At 38.4% G+C, this 24,097-nt stretch overlaps 1 protein-coding gene and 1 long non-coding RNA gene across 2 annotated transcripts in view; both read right to left on the reverse strand.

The window, feature by feature from the left end:
- LOC107582336 (plexin-A1-like) overlaps window positions 1–3,403 on the reverse strand; it is a gene marked incomplete at its 5' end in the record, with an annotated part of 107,517 nt that extends 104,114 nt beyond the window's left edge. The window contains one exon of the mRNA XM_016268132.1: window positions 2,216–3,403. Within this exon, the coding sequence (XP_016123618.1) occupies window positions 2,216–3,403 (1,188 nt within the window). The remainder of the gene's footprint in view (window positions 1–2,215) is intronic.
- A 100-nt stretch (window positions 3,404–3,503) lies between these two features.
- Window positions 3,504–22,610, reverse strand: LOC107582304 (uncharacterized). Its single transcript, XR_001608936.1, has 2 exons — window positions 22,479–22,610; window positions 3,504–3,577 (listed from the first exon to the last, which is right to left on the reverse strand). It is a non-coding gene; the product is annotated as an uncharacterized lncRNA (long non-coding RNA).
- Between the last annotated feature and the right edge of the window lie 1,487 nt (window positions 22,611–24,097).

A 24,097-nucleotide genomic window follows, 5' to 3' on the forward strand; every position in this document is an offset into this window, starting at 1 on the left:
CCCACAAGGATAGCTGACCAGACAGTGTGTGTGTGTGTGTGTGTGAGTGAGAGATGTTTTCAGACTGCTGATTATGTGTCTGCCCAGGGCAGAGGCGAAACCAAACACACCACATTCCAGAGAGAGAGCGAGACAGAGAGAGACATGTGACTGTATAAACTATGTTTAGATTTTACGCGTTAAACGAGTTATATTAAACATGCTGCCTGATCTGATCAGCATGAATCATTTGAGCAGCACCAGATTTACAGCATTCTGTTCTGATGAGATTTAACGGCTCATTTCTGTCCCTGTGAGTAAGAACACATTACAGGTGCGGCGCTCCTGTCAGACATACAGCATTAAAGAGGTTAATTAGCGGTGTGCTTAATCACTGACGTCAAGCAGCACGCCAAACAACAACAACCAAATTTATCAAGGATAATCAAAAGGAATAGTTCATCCAAAACCCAGAATGTGTAATCATTTACAAACCATTATGCCACTGCAAACTCATTTGACATCCATCTTCAGGTCAGTAAATGACAGAATTTAAATTGTTGAGTGAATTATTCCTTTGATGTCCATTATGAAAGCCAAACAATATGTCAATATGTTTGTGTTGTGGTTTGAAAAACCTTAAGCTCATTTGAATCTGATAAAGATTTTCATAAAATAAAAAGGTAATTTGTTTGGAAACAATATTTTTAAACATGATTTACATTTTCCACCACGAACTGTGCCAAAGATAAGCAGACATTTAATTTCTATTTAGATGGCAAAAATAAGAAACTTTCTTTAACAGTTATTTAAAACTAGCATAAGCTCTGAACCAAAAAAAATTAAGGGGCTTTTTGAAACTGAAATATAAATTTTTAGTGTCATATCAAAGGCTCTAAAAAACTAGCATGACACCCCTATATGCATCCTGGATGCACTTCAATGAAACCTGAGCATTTGGACTCACAGAGGCAGGTTGAAGAAGTGTTGTTGAGTTGTTTTTATACAACAAATTAGGAATTGTTACTGCTACGATTAATTGTGAAATAAGCCTCCAATTAAAAGCAGCAGTGTAATTGCCACCGGATCACTAATTGACTAGTTAGTTGGACGACTAGTCAACCATCTATCTATAGGATCTTCCTTAATTGTTTCACACTGTAGAATTTTAGGACTGAAATTTGAGCTCAGTTATGTAAAGGCCAGGCAAAACCAGGATTAAAAATGGCCATAAGCAAGGATTTAAAAAGACACTAAGCCAGTGGTAAGCACAATGTGAAGAGCCCATTATTATATATTTGAACTTTTTGAAACAAAAAATAGTGAGCTTTGGATGATTTCTAGTGTTGAAGTATTTAGACATCACACATTCAGCCACTCTATATCTCTGTTTTACTTCACAAAATGTATTTTATTCCCTATTATTCCACCCGCTTAGAGCTCTACTGATAGACTTTGAATATGAGTCAAAAAAATAAAAATGGGGATCTTTATCTCAGAGTGCTTGGCTAAATGAAAGCCATTCTTTGCCACTGAAAGCCCCAAGAAAGACAGAGCGAGTGAGATGAACAGAGACAAATGAAGAGAGAGAGATTAAGAGCGAGCAAACGAGAGGACGAAAAGCAAGCCCTGGTCCCAGCGGACTCTGATGGCAGAGAAGATGGGATCAAGCCTCACTAAATGAATTAGATAGCATGAGCGAGAGAGCAACTCATGAAATTTACTCAACTCCCCTAATGATGTTCCTGTCTGACTGAATAATGGAAGCACTTGGGAGAAAGACAGCCAGAGAGAACGGACGCAAAAGGAAACAGGAGGTGGGTGACAGGAAGAGTGCTTGTGATATTTATATTCTACAACAATTGAATGATGTTAGACTATTAGACACAGTTAGACACAAGGTAATAGTCTAGGTTTTCAGGTTCTCAACAATGATTATACAGTAGTCTTACTCTTAGGGCCGTCCTTAAATTTGCAATCACCAATCCAATGAGTAGACTCGAGTCATCTAGAGGACTTTACTAGGCCACTCCTTAACGTTCCCAGCCTCACAACCCTAGTTTGATCTACAACTTCTCCACTTATATCTAATCACAATCACCCTTTGCACCAAGATAATGGAAGTTGAACTCTGGCAGAGGACATTACTGAAGCACACCCATTCATCCAACCAACAAATCAATCATTGTAGCCATGCAGTGCGTCTTAATGGCCTGCTATCAGAGAGTGGACTTACCGAGTTGATGCACGGTAGCTCCTTGTTGAGCAGCCAGGGCAAAGACAGCCTGCCCTCTCCTCTATAGCACGACTGAATCCTTTCCTTGATCTTCTCCTTTATTCTCGTCAGCGTGAACAGGCAGAGCGCCGACTCTTTTGGGGGTTTGGCCCGGTTCTTCTGACCTTGGGAGAAGACTGTAAACAATATGTCCTCTTGCTCAGACACTCCCAAGGAGTTTGCAAGATGCCTTCCGGGTTTGGCCAAGTAGGCATCCTGGATCAGTCGATACTCTACGCCATCTTTGGTGCATCCGATTGGGAACTCTACATAGGAGTAGAACCTGGGATCATCGATACAAAGTCGGACGATCTTCGAGGTGAAAAACTGTTCCCCACTGGCATCAGGAGAAGTAAGTTGGGTATCCAGTTGCAAGGTCAAGTAGTAGACAAACTGTTCACTGCTAAAGCTGTATATGTAGTAGATGTCGAACGTCGGGAATTTGGACAGTGTATCTGAGGGGATCTTCAGCTGGGAGGAGACAAACTCATCCTGGTGGACAAAGCTGAACATGTCAGCATCCTCCTCATTGGCCATCAACTTACGGCTCGAAAGAGTTGGGAAGTACTCTGATTTTCCATCAATGGGAGTTCCAATGAAAAGCTTACTGATATGACCCTCAGAGATGATGACCCCAGACATGGTTCCCGACTCACCGACGCTGGAGAGGTAGTGTTCCTTACGGTGGTGTGGCTCGCCAAGCTTGAAAAGGTCATCCAGGCGCAGAAACTGACAGATGCCTTGCGAGGTGCTTCCACAAGCAATGAGTCGGTTTTGAGCATAGTCTATTAGCAGCAGCTTGTTCACATTACTATTTGGGGCAAGGTCATGGGGGCATAACTGTACACCTGGAGGTGGATAGCATTTCTCGTTGTCCACTACAGGACCCGTCATATGACTCCTCAACTTGGTCAAGTTGCTAGAAAGCTTGTAGATCCAGTTTACCGCGCCAACATACACATCCCCCGTCTTGTTATGGATGGCTAAATGCGTTAGACCCCAGTCAGAAGGCAAGAAGGACCTAAATGGCTCTGGGGATCCTTCAGAAAGGTGAGGGGATATGCAGACAGTCAGAAGCCCAAGGAGCACCACAGTCCTTGGGCTAATAAAGCATTGCGGCCCCTGCTGTCCGGTGTATAGACGCGACCGGGAGTGTTCACTTCCTATACCACCTCCACGCTATGTCTTCAATTGGGGACTTTTAAACAAACTCAACAAACAAGGAAGGGAGGCAGCACAGGCTTTTTTGATTCAACGCTTCCTTGCCTTCCCACAAAACAGTCATCCACTTCAGCATTCACCTCAATTCCTTGTCCGGGGCTCCTGCAGGGCAAAAAAAACACATTATGAGTGCAAATGGAACATATCCGATTCATTATGCATAATTTCTCAAAGTCAAACAGTGAGGAAAAAGAATAAAGACAATATCTTTCATTTTGCCACAAATCATTTAGAATCGCGTGGTCAAATGAGGTGAACCTTGTCAACTTTTAATTACTGAGACTGATAGCTCTGGGGGTGAAGATGGATTGGAGACGCACTGTATACAAACTCTTCACTAAGCAACACCACAGCTGTAGAGTTGGTCTTGCTTCAATACGGGCATAAAACATCCATCATCACAAGCGTCTGACAGCAGCTTTGTATAGATGAAGTATGGAGTGCATAAAAGTGCACCTTTAAAAGAGCCCTGAAAACAAGCAAGTCTAAAGTAAGTCTTTGAGGTCTGAAATGCTTGAAGTTGTTCCGAACTTTACAAGGGCAAGAAAATTATATTGTGTTGTTTCAAGTCAACTCGAAAGGATTTATACCTACATCTTGTCCTTTTCTAATTCACAGCTCTGAGAACACAGATTGCAGTGTAAAACCAGAAAGAATTCCACATCAATGCATTGTGACGAATCATTTTTATCTGTACACCATGATTATATGATCTAATACTCTGTTGGGAAGTAGTGACAGGCCAGTTAGCTGTGAAAAAAATATGCAACACACCAATTATTAATAGTAAATGGGCCATAAGATTAGACCAGCAGTATCTTGGTCATAAGTTTAGACCAGGGTTCCTCACAACCAGCTATGGATGGCCACTGCCCAAATCAAAGAAACAAGCTAATCAAGGTCTTCAGAGTTACTAGAAAATTACAGCTAGGTGAGTTTGATCAGAGTCTGAGCTAACAGATTTGAGAACCCTGGTTTAGACATTGACATTTAAAGTCAACAGATCAACAAACCCAGGACTGATATCACACCAAATGACTGAAACCGCCACTGAATATATATGTATATGCCCATGCAAGCTGCCGTTATCACAGATGTTGTTATTTGTGTCACGGATCTCAGTCTAGATCAATATTATCACTGGCATCAGTTGTCAAATGAGCCACTCGCACACGTTCTGCCTAAAAACCACAGACAGACTATTGTGCAAACACATTACAGTCATAGAACCTTTATTTACTGACACATCTACCACAAGCTTTATTTATGCATAAGCATCCAAAAACGAATATACAGAAACATTTTTAAATGTTAATTTAACATAAAAATTTTATAATTAACAGCCGCAGCATCATCATAGAAATGCAACGCAATGGAAAAACGTTCAAAAAACACTTTTCACGCTTTGGGCAAGAGAAGTTCCTGACAGGTTTCATGAGATTCTCCCTAGAAACCACCTCACACCAACGAAACAAGCGCTGGGGTACAGTTCAGCATAAGGAGCATGAGACACAGTTAATATGGAAGTCAATTCATTCTCCATTTCTCCCACAGCTGCCCGAGGACACGTTACTCTGCGAGTCGTCTCACAGCCCCTCTGCTTTAGAAAACAGAGCATAAATTCACGTCCACACACTGCGGACAGACCTCTAAACCCGTCTCCTCAGATAATGGCGAGTGGTGGCAGGCGGCCGGCTGATTTATTACTCGTGGCATATCAATTACAGCACGAGCCTCTCAGATGGAGCGCGAATACACACAGAATACACTCCGAAACAGACGTGTATAAAACACACACAAAGCAATATAACTTATATAATCCAGTAGCCTCAGTTGGGGAAAAAACTGAGAAAATGTATGTTTAAAATGGCAAACTATGGCAATTACAACCATCTACAAGGTGAATCACAAATTAGCAAAAACTAAAAAAAAGTGAAAATCGGACAAAATAGCAAAAATATAAAACTGTGAACTTAAAGGCTTTAATGAGTAAAAGAACTACAATCCCATGAACCACTGCAAATGACAATCAAATTAAAATGGACAAATAAATAAATAATTTGAGTATTTTATCAATTATAAAGGTTTTGTTTTCATATATTTATACAATATATTTTCATGCATTGGATATAGATATATACAAAAATATTAGTAGTTTTAGAGCATAGGGACTTTTATTATGTCATTTGCAGAGTTTCACGGGAATGGAAGAGGCTAAAGTTTTTTTGTGGCATGATTTGCTTGTTGCAGTTTCTGATTTAGTTCGCATAATCATGTGTAATTATGGGTTTTTAACTAGAAATTCCGCTGTTACACGATTATTTAAAAATGTGTTTAAATAATGTGGGCTGATGATTCAACAAAAGCATATACCATCAATTAATATAGCTTGCAGTAGGTCGGTTTTTAACAGTTTATGTAAGTCATTGGCCCTTGGAAGAAAATAAACATGTATTTTTTACTTCTGATTGTGGTGCTCTATAACCTTAACCCTGACTGTTTTGCTCAACAGACACGAGGCTATGAAAGCATGAGTGTTTGTTGAACATGCCTCAGCCTTTATTTAATATTTTGACTTCATGCCAGTCCTTCACAGCAGACGGATTCGTCTAGGAGTGTGAATCGAAAGCATTTAGGGATGTTCTCTCATTGAAATCATCCAAACTGGAGACTATGAAAGAGAAAACCAGAACGTTTGGTCTCAACTTATTTAAAAACTGACCAGGTAAGCCAACCATCTACAAGGTGAATCACAAATTAGCAAAAACTAAAAAAAAAGTGAAAATCGGACAAAATAGCAAAAATATAAAACTGTGAACTTAAAGGCTTTAATGAGTAAAAGAACTACAGTCCCATGAACCACTGCAAATGACAATCAAATTAAAATGGACAAATAAATAAATAATTTGAGTATTTTATCAATTATAAAGGTTTTGTTTTCATATATTTATACAATATATTTTCATGCATTGGATATAGATATATACAAAAATATTAGTAGTTTTAGAGCATAGGGACTTTTATTATGTCATTTGCAGAGTTTAAAGAGGCTAAAGTTTTTTTGTGGCATGATTTGCTTGTTGCAGTTTCTGATTTAGTTCGCATAATCATGTGTAATTATGGGTTTTTAACTAGAAATTCCGCTGTTACACGATTATTTAAAAATGTGTTTAAATAATTTGGGCTGATGATTCAACAAAAGCATATACCATCAATTAATATAGCTTGCAGTAGGTCGGTTTTTAACAGTTTATGTAAGTCATTGGCCCTTGGAAGAAAGTAAACATGTATTTTTTACTTCTGATTGTGGTGTTCTATAACCTTAACCCTGACTGTTTTGCTCAACAGACACGAGGCTATGAAAGCATGAGTGTTTGTTGAACATGCCTCAGCCTTTATTTAATATTTTGACTTCATGCCAGTCCTTCACAGCAGACGGATTCGTCTAGGAGTGTGGATCGAAAGCATTTAGGGATGTTCTCTCATTGAAATCATCCAAACTGGAGACTACGAAAGAGAAAACCAGAACGTTTGGTCTCAACTTATTTAAAAACTGACCAGGATGACCAAAAACCTTCCATTACATCACCTAGCTATTGGGATTACAAGACTGTTACCCAGAATCCCCTGCGCCGATGACTTGAGAGGGTTCAGCCTGTTAACATTCCAGAGGAAACAAGAGGAACCGAGTGAAGCAGATCCTTCTCTCTCCTGTTTCCTACTTGGCCGCAACACACAGTCAGTGATAGGGTTGGGTACCGAAACCCGGTGCCAATATGGCTTGTAACCGGTATGTGCTAGAACTGAATCAGAACGCAGATTTCGGTGCCATGCCCGAGCGATCGATTGAAGTATTTGTCCTCTGGTTCTCCGAAACGGACGTAAGCATCATCATCACCGGCACCGGACGAGAAAAGTAATTTCCCGACTGAGAAAATGCACGTGAACTCAAGTTGGAAAGCTCTAATAATACAAATCCAACACATCTTTGTAGTAACGAGTGTCCATGTAGTTTTCACATTCTGACTTAAAAGCAGAACTCGGGAAACGAGAGCATCCGAGGAGCGCGTGAATGCAGTAATTACACTTGCTCTGATGCCAGCAGGTAGCCTTCCGTTAACTAAGCTAACCATGCTTAAATTAAAATGCCTAAAGCTAAACCTACCTTGTATTCACATTTCTAAACCTGTTGTCCAACAAAAGAGAACATTATAAACTTTTCACTCCACAACACCAGTCAAATTTACTTTAAAAAGAATACATCGATTAGCAATGGATTATAAATATACTTAATTATGAAAATACCAGAGATGGCTTGAATAACACAGATAAACTATATTGTCGCAGTCGTGTATTTATTGCCTTTTTTTATCATTCAAAACGTTTATATGTTCTGTTTACTCAGTTACAGCTATAATAGCGATGCCTTTGTCCATATAAGAGATTTCCTGGAGGGTCATGAGATCTCTACTTCTGTGACTGGATATGTGGATTTTCTGTGCGAGGGCGCCCTCTGACGTCCAGTATGAATGAAACAGACATGTGTTTATAGTGCTAACGGCCAACCCATCATTTTTTGGGGAATTTTTATTTATTTATTTTTTGATAAGTATCGGTTCAGGCACTGTTTAGGCACCGGAACCGTTTTAAAAGTATCGATTTGGCACCGGTATCGAAAAAACCCAAACGATACCCAACCCTAGTCAGTGAAGTGTAAGATGCAGTACAGCTGAGTGTGTGAGTGATAACATTGTGCAAGTTCTTAAAATCAAACGGGTTCGTCACCTTCCACAACAACAGATGTGTGATCTGAGAGAACAGAAACATCTGAGCAGTCAATCTCACAATCACAGCATGATGTGCATAACATAAAAGCATGAACATTTGCATGCATGCATATGCATGACACACAGAGGGAATGAATGATGAACTTGTAAATCAGGCTAAATGCTGCATTCGCTCACCTGTCTCTCTCTGAGCTGCAGAGACCTGTCGCCAGTATTACATCATATCCATTGCCATGTTTTGCGATGAGTGATTATGATGCACTTTAAATTCCAGTCACATGGTGTTATGCAAATAAGCAAATTAAGTGAATTTTAGAAACGGATGGATTGTTTTTCCGGTGCAGTAGTGCATTACATGCGCTCTACAAATGAAATCAGATGCATGAAGGACAGTCCTCTGGAGTCTGCTTGTGCAATGACTGAACTACTACACAAGGTTTTAACTCTATACTATAAATACAATATAACAATAAAAAAGAACAATGCATAGTGCTCTATTTTACACTTTACTGCAATATCAGCTTACAAAGCTTTGAAGTCATAAATAATTGTGTGATTCCATCTTTAATGTGATTAGATGATTTAAAAGATAATGCAATTTGTATGTGTTTTAAGCATACACTGGAATTGGGAAAACAAATTTTAATAACTTAATATTTTTCATATTTGATTTAGATTATATTAAAAATGTATTAAATACAATCAAATTTCATAGATGAAAGACTTTCAGTATATACATTCCATTTTAATTATACTATTAATACTATATCAAAAAGAGCAACAATAGCAATATTAGCTTACAAAGCCTTAAAAAGATGTCATAAATAATTGTGTGATTCCAAGTTTAATGCAATTAAATGACTTAATGTGTTTGTATTTTAAGCACACAGTTCAATTGAAAAACAAGTTAAATTGTTAATAACCTTTTATACTTTTAATAATTTGTTTATATTGTATTTAATACATTTTATTATTATCTAAACTGCAACAAGGAAGTCAAAAATAATTAGTTTAATGTGATTAAATGAAGTGATAAAAACGTAAAAATATATCATATATATTTTTTTCTGTGTCTCTCAGCATTAGAGGGCTAAATAAAATAAATAAAAACAGTCGAAGAGTGAAATTTTCCATCCGATTTGTTTTCTTGCCATCTCAACTCTCGTTTTGTGACCTTTACAGACAGATAATTCTATTCTGTCCTGCGTCTCATTTGCTGTGGATTCATGCGTGCGTGTGTGTGTGTACGCGTGTTGACACGATTACTGAGAGCTAATGAATGAGTGTGTGAGCGCTCTGGACTCCCTCCTCTCTGTTTAGCATTCTCATTATCAGAAAGGCTACATTTGCATCTTAAACACAAATTAAACTGTTGCAAATTGAATTGCAGATTTGTGCCACTGCACACAGAAAGCGAGAGAGAGAGAGGGACGGTGAGCGTGTGTTCTGCAGAAAACAGGTGCTGACTGCAACTTCAGGGAAAGGTGATGATGTCTAGGGTTGCAAAGGGGTGGAACATTTCCGGAAGCTTTCCAAAAATCCCTGGAATATTCCAAAAAAATCCTGGAAAGTTTCCAAAATTTCTGGAATATTTCCAAAATTTACTGGAAATGTTCCACCCTTTTGCAACCCTAATGATGCAACACATTTAAACGCTTACAACTTTAACAGAGGAAAATGAACCTGTAGAAGTTTAAAGATATTAAATTGCTGTTATTATGAACACACCTGAATTCACACAGCTGACGTTCGCTTGAAGAACAGCATATGAAAGCGTGTGAAAATGTACTGTAATATTAAAGAACAGTTCAATAAAAAATTTTAATTATCATCATTTTACTCACGCTTAAGTTCTTCCAAACCTGTATGAGTCTCTTTCTTCTGTTAAATGAAGATATTTTGAAGAATGTTTGTAGCCAAACAGTTGACGGTAGCCATTGACTTCCACAGTATGGAAAAAAAATACTATGGAAGTCAATGGGTACCAGTTTGTTGCCAACATTCTTCAAAACATCATCTTTTGTTTCCAAAAGAAGAAACTAAAACAGATTTTTGAACAACTTGACGGTGAGTAAATATTTTGGGTGAACTATCCATTAAACACGAAACAAAAAGTACATTTCTATTTTGCATAATGCAATTGTATTCATGATTGGAATGCAAATGAACGAGTGTTTGTATCCCGCAGATCCGTGACGTTTCAAACAAACTTCAAGCTGCAGCTCTGAGAGACAAAAGTAGGATCTATGATAAACCAACCAGCGGAGAAACCTCCAAACAGTGACTCACCCGGACAGACCAGCTCGACTTCTTCACCGCTAAAACACACACTCTCTCACCTTGAGAGTCGGAGCGCTTTTTATTTGCATGCATGACATCAGTGTGAGGTTTTAACCTCTTAAACCTCAACATTTACATAAGATACAGGTTACATGTGTAAACACACAGGACTGGGGAATATATAGGCTACTGAAGATGTTAGATACAATAAGGATTTTGTTTGTTTGCTACTTTAAAACTGTATTTTTTTAAACCACAGGTCACTCAGTTTAAACTACAGTCAAACTTCTTTAAAAATGAAAATGGTAACTATGCATAAACTACTAACAAAAAGTCGCTAACTACATTAAAGCAATTTCAGGCAACAACATTTATTTTTTCAACTATATACAACTATCCAAAAATATAATTTATAATTTGATACGAGCTGTATTTTTCTGGCACAAAAACAATGAAATCGCAAATCAGGGTGTCAATCATTGTTAATCTTAAATTAAATTAATAGTTTTATTCATCAAGGATGCATTAAATTGATCAAAAGTGACATTTATAATGTTACAAAAGATTTCTATTTCAAATAAATGCTGTTCTTTTGAACTTTCTGTTCATCAAAGGTTCCAGAAAAATAAAATGTATCACGGTTTCCACACAATTATTTGTCAGCACAACTGTGTTCAACATTGATAATAATCAGAAATGTTTCTTGAGCAGCAGATCAGCATATTATACTGATTTCTGAAGATCATGTGACACTGAAGACTGGAGGAATGATGCTGAAAATACAGATTTGATCACAGCAATAAATTATATTTCACAACAGATTCACATAGAAAACAGCTATTTTAAATTGTAATAATATTTTACAATATTACTGCTTTTACTGTGTTTTTGATCAAATAAATGCAACTTTAGTGAGCAGAAGAGACTTCTTTGAAAAACCAACTTTTAACATAATGCAATGCACTTCTATTTCTAGTGTGATAAAACCATAAAAGCAGTCGCCAAAAATCTTTTTCTTGCTCATTATTTGCAGAGAGTTAAAAGATTAAATAAATTTTTCCAAGATGATAACTGGAAGCCACACACTGCTTTAGGTTGTATAGAAATACAGAATGTGCAGTATGTAGTAAGCTCTACTGACAAGAGCTTGACTTCAGTTCAATAATCGTCTTATTTAGCATTTAAAACACGCTGTATTTGTGCATATCAGACACATCAAATCTGATCTCACTAAGATGACAATCAAATAAAAGCTCTAGTGCGAAGAAAACAAACTCACCTCAGATCTGATAAGACACGAAAACACAACACAAAATGACATTCAACTCATTTAACCTCCATAATGTGTGATGTATTTTCAGTGGGAAATAACAGAGCCACTTGATTTCATCCATCAGACTTTGACTGGATCATGCATATAATATTTTGGTTAACACAATTCTCCACCCACACCACCTTGATTGCACACAAAGACATTTCAGCTTTTTCCCCCCTCTCACATCATTCAATCAGACGCATTTATGCTATAGTCTGTAGCGTCTTTATTTTTCCATAAGCACAGACAGACGGAAAGCGTCCCGGCGTGACGCGTGTGCACAGTACGCTCTCGGTGTCTCCTGCAATCAGCTGTCTGACGCCGGCACAATCAAGACACTGATTTCTCAGCGAAACCTCCAGCGGTGAAATCAAGCCAGCTGTGGTGTGATTGGCTGCACCCTGCGATCATAAAAACTCATGCAACTAATACCAAGAAACTGCACTTCCACAGTCTGGAAAAACAGAGATGAGCAGCAGTATACTGTGCACTGCAAAAATTACTAACCCTATAAAGCCTACTATATCATATTTGATATGCAAAGGCCTCTAAACGATCAACATGATCACAACATTGCTGATAAACCGGTCACACAATCTATTCCAGTCACGTGACTGATAGTTTAGACTTTTTTATCAAGTAAAAGGTCTTTTAGTATAACTGTACAAACGTTCACCTTCAGCTGGTGCTTCACGTGTCTTTTTGCGGTCAAATATTTACTGATTTTTATTAAGTAAATGTAAGAATAACTTTGACATTGTTAGTAATATTTTCAGATGAACACTTACTGGACAGAAGCTGCTTAGTTTTACTTGATTTTCCAGATTTGTTTGTTTGTTTTTAGAAAAATCTGCATTAAATATGATTTTTTTTATTGCATTATGTTCTGATCATCAAACCAAGTTTTTAAATGTCATCTTACTAAGGCATATTATTGGAGATATAGAGTGATGACTGATATTTCTATCATTTTATGTAAGTATCTGCTATACTGTTATAAAGATCTCATTAATTTACATTACAAACATCAGAATTTCATCATATAAATATCAGCATCTGCACCAAATTGCACCCAGATTTGACCCTCTGAATAAAACTGAGCTGTTTTTCCTCCATATTCTCACTGTATCACACTATATGAGCCATAAAAGGATCAAATATGATTCTCAACAATTTTTTTTTTTAAGATTTTGTATAATGGTTCAAAAGACTGTTCCATTTAATAAAAAAATAAATGCAAGTTCTTTTGAACTTTCTATTCATCAAAGATTCCTGCAAAGTAAAATGTATCACGGTTTCCACAAAAATATTGGGCAGCACAACTGTTTTCAACATTGATACTAATCAGAAATGTATCTTGAGCAGCAGATCAGCATATTTTACTGATTTCTGAAGATCATGTGACACTGAAGACTGGAGCAATGATGCTGAAAATACAGCTGCGCATCACAGAAATACATTACAGTTTAACACATAGACAGCTGTTTTAAATTGTAAATTATTTCACAATTTTATTTGACCTTTTTTATAAAATAGATGAAGCCTTCGTGAGTACACAAGAGAGACTTCTTTCAAAAACTTTTTTAAAAATCTTACAAACTCCAAACTTCTGAAGGACAGTGTCTAAATGCTTCAGTAGTATTTATTTAAAGTAGTTATTTTTTTAAACCGTAAAAACTGTAGAGTCCCACACAATGCATCAACTTGATAAAAAGCAAGTCGTTTTGAACGCAATATAAGTTTTGGATAAAAGCATGTCCAAGGCGTAAATTAAAATATAATGTAAATATAAGACATCAAATAAATTATTATATCTAAATACAGGGGATTGGAGGCCACAAAACTCCCATTTTGTTTTCAAAGTGTCTTTCTAAAGGTGAAGTAGATGCTTTCTGTGCCAAACACAACAGCAAAAACAATTGATGTTTTTTCGGAATATTTCCAATTGGTCAAGAAACAGGTAGTCCCGCCCCAAAGTTACGCCATTGGTTGAATCAGAAGTTGACGTGTAACCGCTAAAAACAAACCAATCAATTGTTTTAAAAATAAAAACGCAGTCAGTGTTTGTCTCTTCAGTACCGACAACCAAAAATGCACATCATCTTCAAGCACTAGCCAAACATTATTCTGTCTGACTACTACAAAACTGTAGTCAGTTTATTCAGAATCAATAATAAGCTCATGTAAACACCCAGCAGAGTGTTGACCAGGACGGCAGGCAGCTCGACTAGTTTCCCAGCTCTCCACATGGCTCGTGTTTCTGTGGGTGTGTTTGTGTGTTTGTAGAGCAGCCGCCAATGCCAGACAGATCTGGTCTGCTTCTTTGTTTGCGTCTGGCTGGCACTCGCCGAGCGGCCCGGGACAATCTCCTGCACGCCGGCCAAACGCCAGAAACCCGTCCGGTGAGAGCCGAAGGGTGCAGGAGGGAGCGAGCAGGCCACGGCCAGAGAAATATGTACCGCTGTAAACTGGGACAATCCCACATTAGATCATCCGACCAGACGAGCCGTGAGAAACGCTCGAGGACCAGCGAGAGAAAACAGCAGGGTGGAAAAGCGTCCTGCATCACTCATTCATCCAATCACACACTCGCTATGTGTATGAATGAAATTTGATTACTCATCAATGACTGTGAATAAAAGAATTGGAGAGCACACAATACAATACAACTGTGACCAATCAAATTCCACTGTAATCATCTATTTCTACAACACGCACTTTATGAGACCGGTACTGTCGTGATTTGTGTGTCTAAAGGAGGGTTTCTTTTTTTTTCTTTTAAACATTGTTTTTTTTTTGTAAGTTGCTTTGGATAAAAGCATCTGCTAAATGCATAAATGTAAATCTAAAAGTAAAATGTATATTCTTAGAACCACTGAATCGAGTCTCTCCAGCATGCATTTCCCAAGAGGAATTTTATTTCTATGATGCACAGAATTGTTGCCAATATAAAGCTTTTCAAATCAGTCACTTATTATTTTTCATTGCAGATGCTTTTTTAGAAGGTAGCTGGCTGCCTATGTTGGCAGTAGACAGCTAGTTTGTGAAACAGAGCTAAACAATAAATAAATGAAGAGAAACCAGCTCATACACAAACATACAGTGCAACTAAAATCTACAGACCAAACACAAACAGCATTATTGCACTCATTTGCATGCATATATAATCCTCAGTGCTCCTTTCAGCTCTCACTGTAACATGCTAGCAAGGCAGCAATAGTGTTTGAGGCACAAAAAGACTTGTACAGTTACAGTATAATATGGACTACTTTAATGGTGTTTTTGTCATTTTTTGAAGCTCAGCTCCAAACCTTTCTTGCATGAATAACAGCAGCTCAGACATTCTGCCTAAAATCTGCTATTGTGTTATTTAGAAAAAGAAAACAAAATGGGGAATGACTAAACGATGACAGAGCTTACATTTGTGGGTGAATTATTGCAGAGCGGTTGGGACTGAATTAATTGCAGAAAAAAACAAAAAGGAAATCTGAATATAGTGCTTGCAAGCCCTGTAATAAAACAGCACTAGATATACAACCACTTAGTGCAATCAAACAAGACAAACACAGAGCATAGAGCACAGACGCATTGACTCATGGGATGAAAACTGTTTGAGCAACGCCATAACTCACTGAAGGAAATAAATCTCATTAGTTCTCGCTGGAGCACGTTATAATTAAAACTACGTGTTGCAGTGTGTGTACATGTGTCATTTACAATTGAAACATTTGCATTAAAGAGGCTTTTTGAAATTGTGAATGCACTGAGTTGTATTAAATTAAACACAGAGTTCGCTGCAGTGCAATATGTGGGCTCGCATTATTTACAAGCTGAGCTTAAGATGCTGAATTATTTAAACGGCTGTGTGGTTAAAACTGCAGGAGGAGAACAGCACACAATACTGAGGGAAGGGAAATGTGTGTTTGAGCGAATGCATGTGTGTGTGTGTGTGTGTGTGTGTGCGCAACACGCAGAGAATGCAATGCTGCGGCTGTGTGAAATCACAGAGGAGAACAGAGCTGAGATTGTGATTCTGAAGGTGCTTGTAGCGCAGCGGATTTCAACTGGTTCTGCTTCAGGATCCTGATTATGCATCGAACATCAAAAGCATCTTTAACATTCATGTTGTTTTCTGATGATTTTGACCCAGAGAGGATTGTCTTTTTCCCAAAAATGCTAGACTTACAGACTTCGCTCACACAAAATATAACAACTTCCCAAACCAATTTTTTACCCCGCCTTGTTGGTGTTTCAGGTCAAAAATAACCGGCCTACCAACAATTGCATGTAAATCTCTCATTATGCTATATTATTACAAAAAATATTTTCATCAACTTGTTTTCTTTCAATTAGCACAGGTTTTGTATTTATTTCTGGAACTCACTGATTGTAGGCCTCACTGATCTGAGCTTATGCATCTCAGTTTTTCAGTGCATATTGCCAAAATTATCCAAAATTAATGCTTTTTTTAAACTCAGAAACTGAGATGAATAAGCTCAAATCAATGAGCTTAAGCTCAGATCAGTTCCAAAAGGAAAATACAAAACCTGTGCTAATTGAAAGAAATTTTGAGTTGACAAAAATATTGAATCCAAGATTAGGTGATACAGCCTACACAAAACAGTTAAACATGAAATAGGCTAAATAGGAATTGTTTCATGCCATCCACAACTACAACCCCTATTTGGGTATTACTGATCAGTCACAGATTGAAATTCACCTCACAATTCACAATTGCAGTCAACCAAATTGTGCTCTTGAAAAATCAGCACTTAAGCGCTGCACTGTAAAAACAATCAGAAAACACAGAGTAAAAAAGAAAAACTCTTGAAGAGGCCAGTCCTCCTGATTGCTGCTTTAGCCACTGACTGCATTTGAAGGAAAAACAAATCACAGATCGGGGCTGGACCACTTCCATTTACCAGAAACACATCCAAACACTGACACACACACACATGCACAGAAGATGAGCAATGCGAGGAGGGCAGAAGAAAACAACCAGAGGAAAGGGGAGAAAAAGCAGAGCGAGTGGGAGTGATGAGAGAAGTCAAGTTGACAAAGAAAGAGAAAACATGTAGCATCAGCCGTATGGATGCATGACCATTTCCTATCTGAATCACATACTATATGCACGACCCAAAAATGCACAGCAGTAAACTCCAGTACAACACAGAGTGTATCACTAACTATACGTCACAAACACGGCTCAAATTCACAGCATGAAGATTCATTCATTACTTCAGATTCTGCTCGCTTTTCATTCTCTGACAGGACGGACTCATGTCATTTGTGCTGTTCAAACACACTTGGCAACATAAAGGACTAGTTTAAGCCAACATGCATGTGCTTCACACAAAGCTGTAAAGTCTAGCCAATGCCACACAACAAAGGTCCATTTGTGTTTTGAAGCTGAAGTGTGAGAAATTTTCAGTACTTCAATTCCAGCTTAATATACAGAGACAATTTAAAGTAAACCATTTGATTTGTTTTAATTGAAAAAAGCATAAACACTGTGGTGCCATCCTATGTTTGAGACGCCCATTCAGTCTGACTCAACCAATGGTCAGTACTTCAATTCCAGCTTAATATACAGAGACAATTTAAAGTAAACCATTTGATTTGTTTTAATTGAAAAAAAGCATAAACACTGTGGTGCCATCCTATGTTTGAGACGCCCATTCAGTCTGACTCAACCAATGGCGAGTTTGTGGTGAGACTATCTGTTTAAAAGTCATTATTTCACGATTTCGTTTAGTGGTGAAGAAGTCACACTTTAGCTTTAAGTTTGCAACAAAAACTCCATATTGCAGCCAGCTCATTACATGTGCCAGGGATCGCAGATGCTACAGATGTGCACACTATCAACAACAAGCAAAATAACAGCAATCAGACAATGAAATTGCGAAGAAGATCCCGAGAGGAGGGTGAAGCAGTGGGAAGCAGGAGCTAAAATACAAACAAACAAATTAACAAGCCAAAGTGGCAGCGAGCTGCTTCCCACGTCTCGCCAACCACTGTCTCAACTGTAATTCCTTTACTTGTTTTGTACAAACCAACTGCATATCTTTCCTCCACGTTGTCTGCCGAAATATTTAAGAATCAACTCTCGAATAGCATGAGATTGTGCAAGAACTGAATTACAGGAGGATGATCTCAGCAAAGACGCACCTACTCTACGATTAGCTGTGTAAACTGTGCAACATTAAGTCGACAACATTACAAACACTAAACTGGGAGTCTTTAAATGTGCAAAGGGCAACAAGCTTCTGTATTAAGCATCGGATGTGTTCACATCTATATGCATTCAAGTATAATCAGGAAAACAGTTTGCTTGCATTGTGTAACCACAGCAATTGTCGGCCATTCCTGAGAAACAACTCATCCAAAATAACAGATATCACACAGGGAAGAGAGAGAGAGAGAGAGAGAGAGAGAGAGAGAGAGAGAGAATGGAGGCCCTTTGAAGAAGTTAAAAGTGTAGCGGATGAAAATAAAACTGGAAAAAGCTGGATATTAATAATGTATAGCTGCCAACTCAAAGTGTTCACATGCCATCCAAAGAAAAACCACATCCCACTGAAAGCTAGTTTCCGTTGCTGAGTTTTACTGAAGGTGATACAATTTTCAAACTATAGAAACTTTGAAATGCTTGCTTTTCTTGTTCTAGATCGGACTTTGTCATGACTACCAAACTTCAGGACTGTGACATTTTTGATTCAAAGCACTTTAAAAAGTAAAGCAAATGCACTTCAAAGCAAAGGCCACATATCAACAGAATTCAAAAGGTATGAGTAATTTACAAAAACAGACCAAATGCTAGACCGCAAAGGTCAAAATGAATGTTTTTTATGAATGCCGTCTTATTGAGAGTCTTGACTGAAGTTTGTGGAGCATTTGTCTGCATTCTGAAGCATGATATCAGTCTAGTATGGTTTGTTGACTAGTAGTCGACCAATATGGGTTGATAACTAGAGTATGAGGTGCGCCAAAGTCAAATAAAAGGAAATATGTATGTAATGTAGGTCACAAATACACATTATTGCAATTGGGATGTAAACATTCATGCAGAAATTGACTCAAAATTGACTCAAATATTTGAAAACTAAAATTGGCCATTATCCATCAACAAGTCTAGTGGGTAAAGCCAAGTGGGTAAAGTTATCAGCCAATGTTGATGATCTCAAAATAGGCAAATATTGTACAATTTATCAGTCTATCACTAGTATGGACACAAGTGAACGTGTGATTTCAAGGCAGGTCAAACTGTGCAGTGACTGCCTGAAGGTTGGCCAGAGCTAACAGTGTCTGTGTGTGAAGACTTCTCGCTGTTTGCTCTTTAACAAACAGAGTAACAGCCAGACCTTTTAAATGCTTTTTAATATCACCACTGGCCTTAGGCCTTAAGAAAATGAGTGTGTGTGTGTGTGTGTGTGTGTGTGTGTGTGTGTGTGTGTGTGTGTGTGTGTGTGTGAGAGAGAGAGAGAGAGATATAAATGAGGAAACAAATTAAAGCAAACAGGAGTTACATGCATGTAAAAAGCTAATTTTCAAAGAAAAAGTCCTGTATTTCCACTTTTCTGGGTTGGTTTTACGTTAACAGCTAAATCACAACATGGTAATTAAACGCAGCTAGAAAAACATCAACACTAAAATTAGAAAAAAAAAAACTATATGAACCAGTTGACTTCACTAGCTGGTTGTTAATCTGTTTGTAGCTGTGCAGAGCTCATGCATTTTACAACTAAAATTGACTTTGATTTGCTTGAGAGCCTTCATACGTCTCTGGAGTCACATCATCTGAACAGAGACAGCATTTTCATAACTCACTAACACAACTTATAATAGAGCACAAGAGACCAATAGATCATAAGGAGCCCTAGAGACTTCTTTCAGTCAAGTTATAGGTCCTGAAACCCTTGCGTTATGGACTGGCAAAGCGGCACACAAGCGTTGACCCAGTACAGAGTGAGAGACAGAGACAGAATGGCAGCGGACGCAGAGAGAGATTATAAATAGAAGTCAAACAGAGGGTGAGCTATGGGCCACAGAATGCCACAATTATGAGTTCTCTTGCTGCAGTCTGGGATGCTGACAACACAAGAGGAGCACAAAATACACAAAGACGACACTCTCGTAGTTGAACACTAGACACTAACAAACAAGTACCAAAAATACCATGGTACCGCCATGGGTTTTTAACCAGAACCTATACCATATTCCATACCATGATATATCAAATCTATTACCACGGTACAGTAAATTCTAATGCTTAATAGCAGCAATTTTGCCAAGAAGATCTTATCTCTCTCCCCCACACGTTCATTAATCTTTAATTTGGCCAAATTCATTTCACATCTCCACTCATAATAATCTATAACAAAAACAATAGTCTAATTCTCTCCCTTTGTGCCCAATTTACTGCAGCGCTTGTATCCTTCGCTCCGTAATTATTCCCCCCCGCGCATGCAATTTATTTCCAATCATTTTTGTCTTGCTGAGATAAATTATTTTGGTAAAGGAGCTGTGGGTCTGAATAAAACCAGTCACGCTACACTGTAAAAAACTGACCGTGAATTTAACAGTAAAAGACTGTAAAAACGCTACAGTAAAAATGGTTAACGGTAAATTCCCCAACAATATACGGTGAAAAACTGTATTGGACATTACATGTATTGGACATTAATTTTACGGTAGTATACCGTTTTTGGAAGTGAAAAAATACCGTATAATTTACAGTGAATAACCGTAAATTGACATTCCCAGAATTCCCTGCATTACATTTCAAATGTTTTTTTGTTGAAATAACTGTTTCTTCTTAGTTTTTTCTTATCAGTTTTGTATATTAGGGTTGTGTGTTACACCTAATGTTGTTAAATGAATGTTTATTGCATTATTTCAGTTTCATGTGTGTTACCGTGATGGTGTTTAGTGTTTGTGTGAACGATACTGTGCACCTTCTATATATGTTATTATTTACAAGCTGCTTGTGATGGGCTTTGGTTCATCGTGTGACTTTCTCATCACCTCCTGCATTTGGTGGTTATCAGTGTATTACAAAGCTACAAAACAGATTTCAGTACTTCAATAGGTTGGTATATTAACATTATATCAGTTAAAGAAATTACGGTATTTAACTGTAAATTTAAGTTAAAACTGTAAAACGTTGCTACCGTATTTTTTACGGTAAAATTCTGGCAACCACAGCAAAAACAATTTTTTTTACAGTGTACAACAGGTTCGTATTCTAGACTGTGGGGTCTGAGAGACCTCGAACTCTAGCTAATTTTATAGGAAATACTTACAGACGGGGTTTCTGTAAGTCCTTATTAAACATTTGACAAATCGAAATTATTTGACACATGTACAACATTAAGAACCCAGGAATCTAATAATGAGGTAATAAAGTCACTGGACTCAACATGACCGTCAAGTGGTTTGGTTAACGTTACACAGATGTGAATCGTCTGAGATGTCGAGACCAATCGTTTTACTAGGGTCTATTTCTTAAACCCTGAGCCATCAGTAACCACAACCCCACCAGTCAATGTTCATTAAAAAGCCTGCGCGAGCTCAATGGTCATGTAGGGGCAAATGATGCGGTCATGTCTGTCAACTTCTTGCAAATGGTTTATATATGCTTTTCAAGCCCCGTACATGATCCCATAAATGCAGATCCAATGGAGACCAAGAAAATGAATAGTAGTAGTCTATGTAGGCGCTTATACACACCCACGGACAGCCAGAACCTTCAGATGCATCGCTTCCATAACCAGTTCTGCTGTTAACGCCCTTTTAACACAACACACCGTGACTAATCATTTATAAATCAATTAGAGCCAATCGATTTTTACCAAAGCAACATGTGGTCCTCTCAGACGAGGGTGCCTCTGGATGGAGAAACAGGAGGGGTAGTTTAAAAATAGCCCCTTTAACAACATATGGTTCCGAGACGATTGTCAAATCGGAGCGTTCATACGCCGCGTCCCCAAAAGCATCGCAAGCCTAAATTGATCGTAGCTGCATTGGTTTCAATGGGTCTGTGATGTACTTAAGCTTACAATGCTTTTGGGGACCGCAGCCCTGGTCTTTATTTACGTGAGAATTGCCCGAAACGCCAACAGAACGTCAGTTTCTTATCGCTCCCAGTAACTTTGACCGAACCCCACCAGAGCAACCCCTCACCGTGCCGCTCGCTGTCCTTCTTCTCTGGACTCTAGATGCTTTGACACAACGCAGTCTACCTCGACCCGAGTTTGTTGAACTCTACAACGTGTTTGGAAAGAATACAAACCGGATCGAGTAAACACGTTTGATACTGTAACGCTGCCATTCAGCCGCGCGCTCGAGGAAATGTATCGGTAATAAATTCCCAACCTTTCATCCCAGGTTACGCTCTTGTACAAGGACTGTGTGAAAACACATCTCCAACTACCAGGTTCCAGCAAGTGTTTCCAAAGTCGCAAAATGTGATCCACTCTCCGGCAACAATTGAACGCCGGGTTCTTAAAGTTTTGTACAGAATAATCAATCCGTGGTATTCGGATACTGCCATGAAGATTTCTACTCGCATTTCTAACCATTTTAACGCAGACCGTTCAGGTAATTCGTGTATGGCACTTACACGTTGGAATGATCCTTGGATGGCATGCCCTAGTCATAGTTAAATTCCCAAACTCGCCAAAATATCCCGTTCCGTGGCGCGACTGGAATGCGGCTCTGCGTTCAGAGCGCGAGCAACCTCGATCTGCGCAGCGCGAGGACTGGCTGAGCTGGAAACGATCAATCACGCGCTGCTCTAGAGCGCCACCTCGCGGCGTGTCAAGCCACGACACTGTAAACTCGCTTGTGAAGCTGAAGTTTATTGGCCAAATCAGCTTGCACACTGGAGGAATTTGTTGTAGAGAAATGATCCCAACATTGACAATGTTGTGCAACATAAAATGCAATAATATACAATCCCCTAAAATACACGATAAACCGTGATGAAACACAATATAGCACAACTCCTGCCAACATTTGTCAAAAAAATCAGAACCTTTTTCATTTTCAATGCAAGATTCTACACAAATCATTACAGGGCAGCAATCAAATTGATCCCTCGGTAAAAACCACAGGAAGCTCACTTAATGCTGAAAGCATTAACATAAAACATCTCTGAAATTCTTCCTATAGCAATAATGTGATGGAGTTAACTAAGTACAGACTGGTGTGTTTGTGTGAGCATGTGATTACTTGAATACAGAACAAAAGCTCTCTCAGGCCACAGAGTGGATTGATCCGCTGGTGGCGACATCACTCACGCTCGCCAACTCCTCAGACTCACAAACACTGTGTGAATGCAAGCAAGCATGTAAATATAAATACTTGTCAATATAAATAATTCAAGCAAAACATGATACTATAAGGCTTGGGCTGCAATAAAGCCAGATCTCAACAGATACTCTGATATTGCATTTCATATGATTAATGTCTTTCTTTCATGTCTTTTCCAACAACAACAAAAAACTCTCGGCAAACCACATCAAAGTGTTTGTACTAGCCTGGAAAGAAACGGAAATCACTTGATGACATGTCTTAGTATACAGGTCAGATCTGGACAGCATAGCTAATTGTGCTCATATTGGATAATCACTTAATAAAACAACATTAGTATACTGCAAGGATTTATTTATTCAGGGCACTTGCTAAATGACAACAACAAGTGCAACATAACTGCACCAATTTTGTAATATATTTTACCTCAGCATGTGCACTCACCGACTGGTCATCTCCCAATAAAGTGCTCACCCTCTGTTCTTCTGAATCCTGTTAGAGGCACAGCCACATGGCAAGGATTGGCAACCCTGCTGGGAAGAGATTAGACAAGCTATTAAAACACACACACACACACACACTCACACACACACACACCAGACCATGTTAGTACAACTATCCACCACATTCCACTACTTAAAGATTGCTGCCATAAGGAGATTAACAACTCTGCTTTCTGCACAGGTGTCATACAGACATCCACACACCACCGGAGGCACAAGCATCATTTAGTTGCAATGGCCGGTTTTGTCCCCAACACTCTATGAAATAGCTCAAGGCAGGGATAAATCTAATACATCTAATACAGAGGAAGCATCTTCAGTTCTTCTAGTGTTTGTTACAGTGAATGGTCATCCAGCACTGGAATTAGTTTGAATGTTTTGCTAAGTGGTCGACAGCAGTACACAGCAATAGCAGCATATATAT

This window comes from Sinocyclocheilus grahami, unplaced genomic scaffold (genome assembly GCF_001515645.1).
Source record: "Sinocyclocheilus grahami isolate Dianchi unplaced genomic scaffold, SAMN03320097.WGS_v1.1 scaffold43.1, whole genome shotgun sequence".
Lineage (NCBI taxonomy): Eukaryota > Metazoa > Chordata > Actinopteri > Cypriniformes > Cyprinidae > Sinocyclocheilus > Sinocyclocheilus grahami.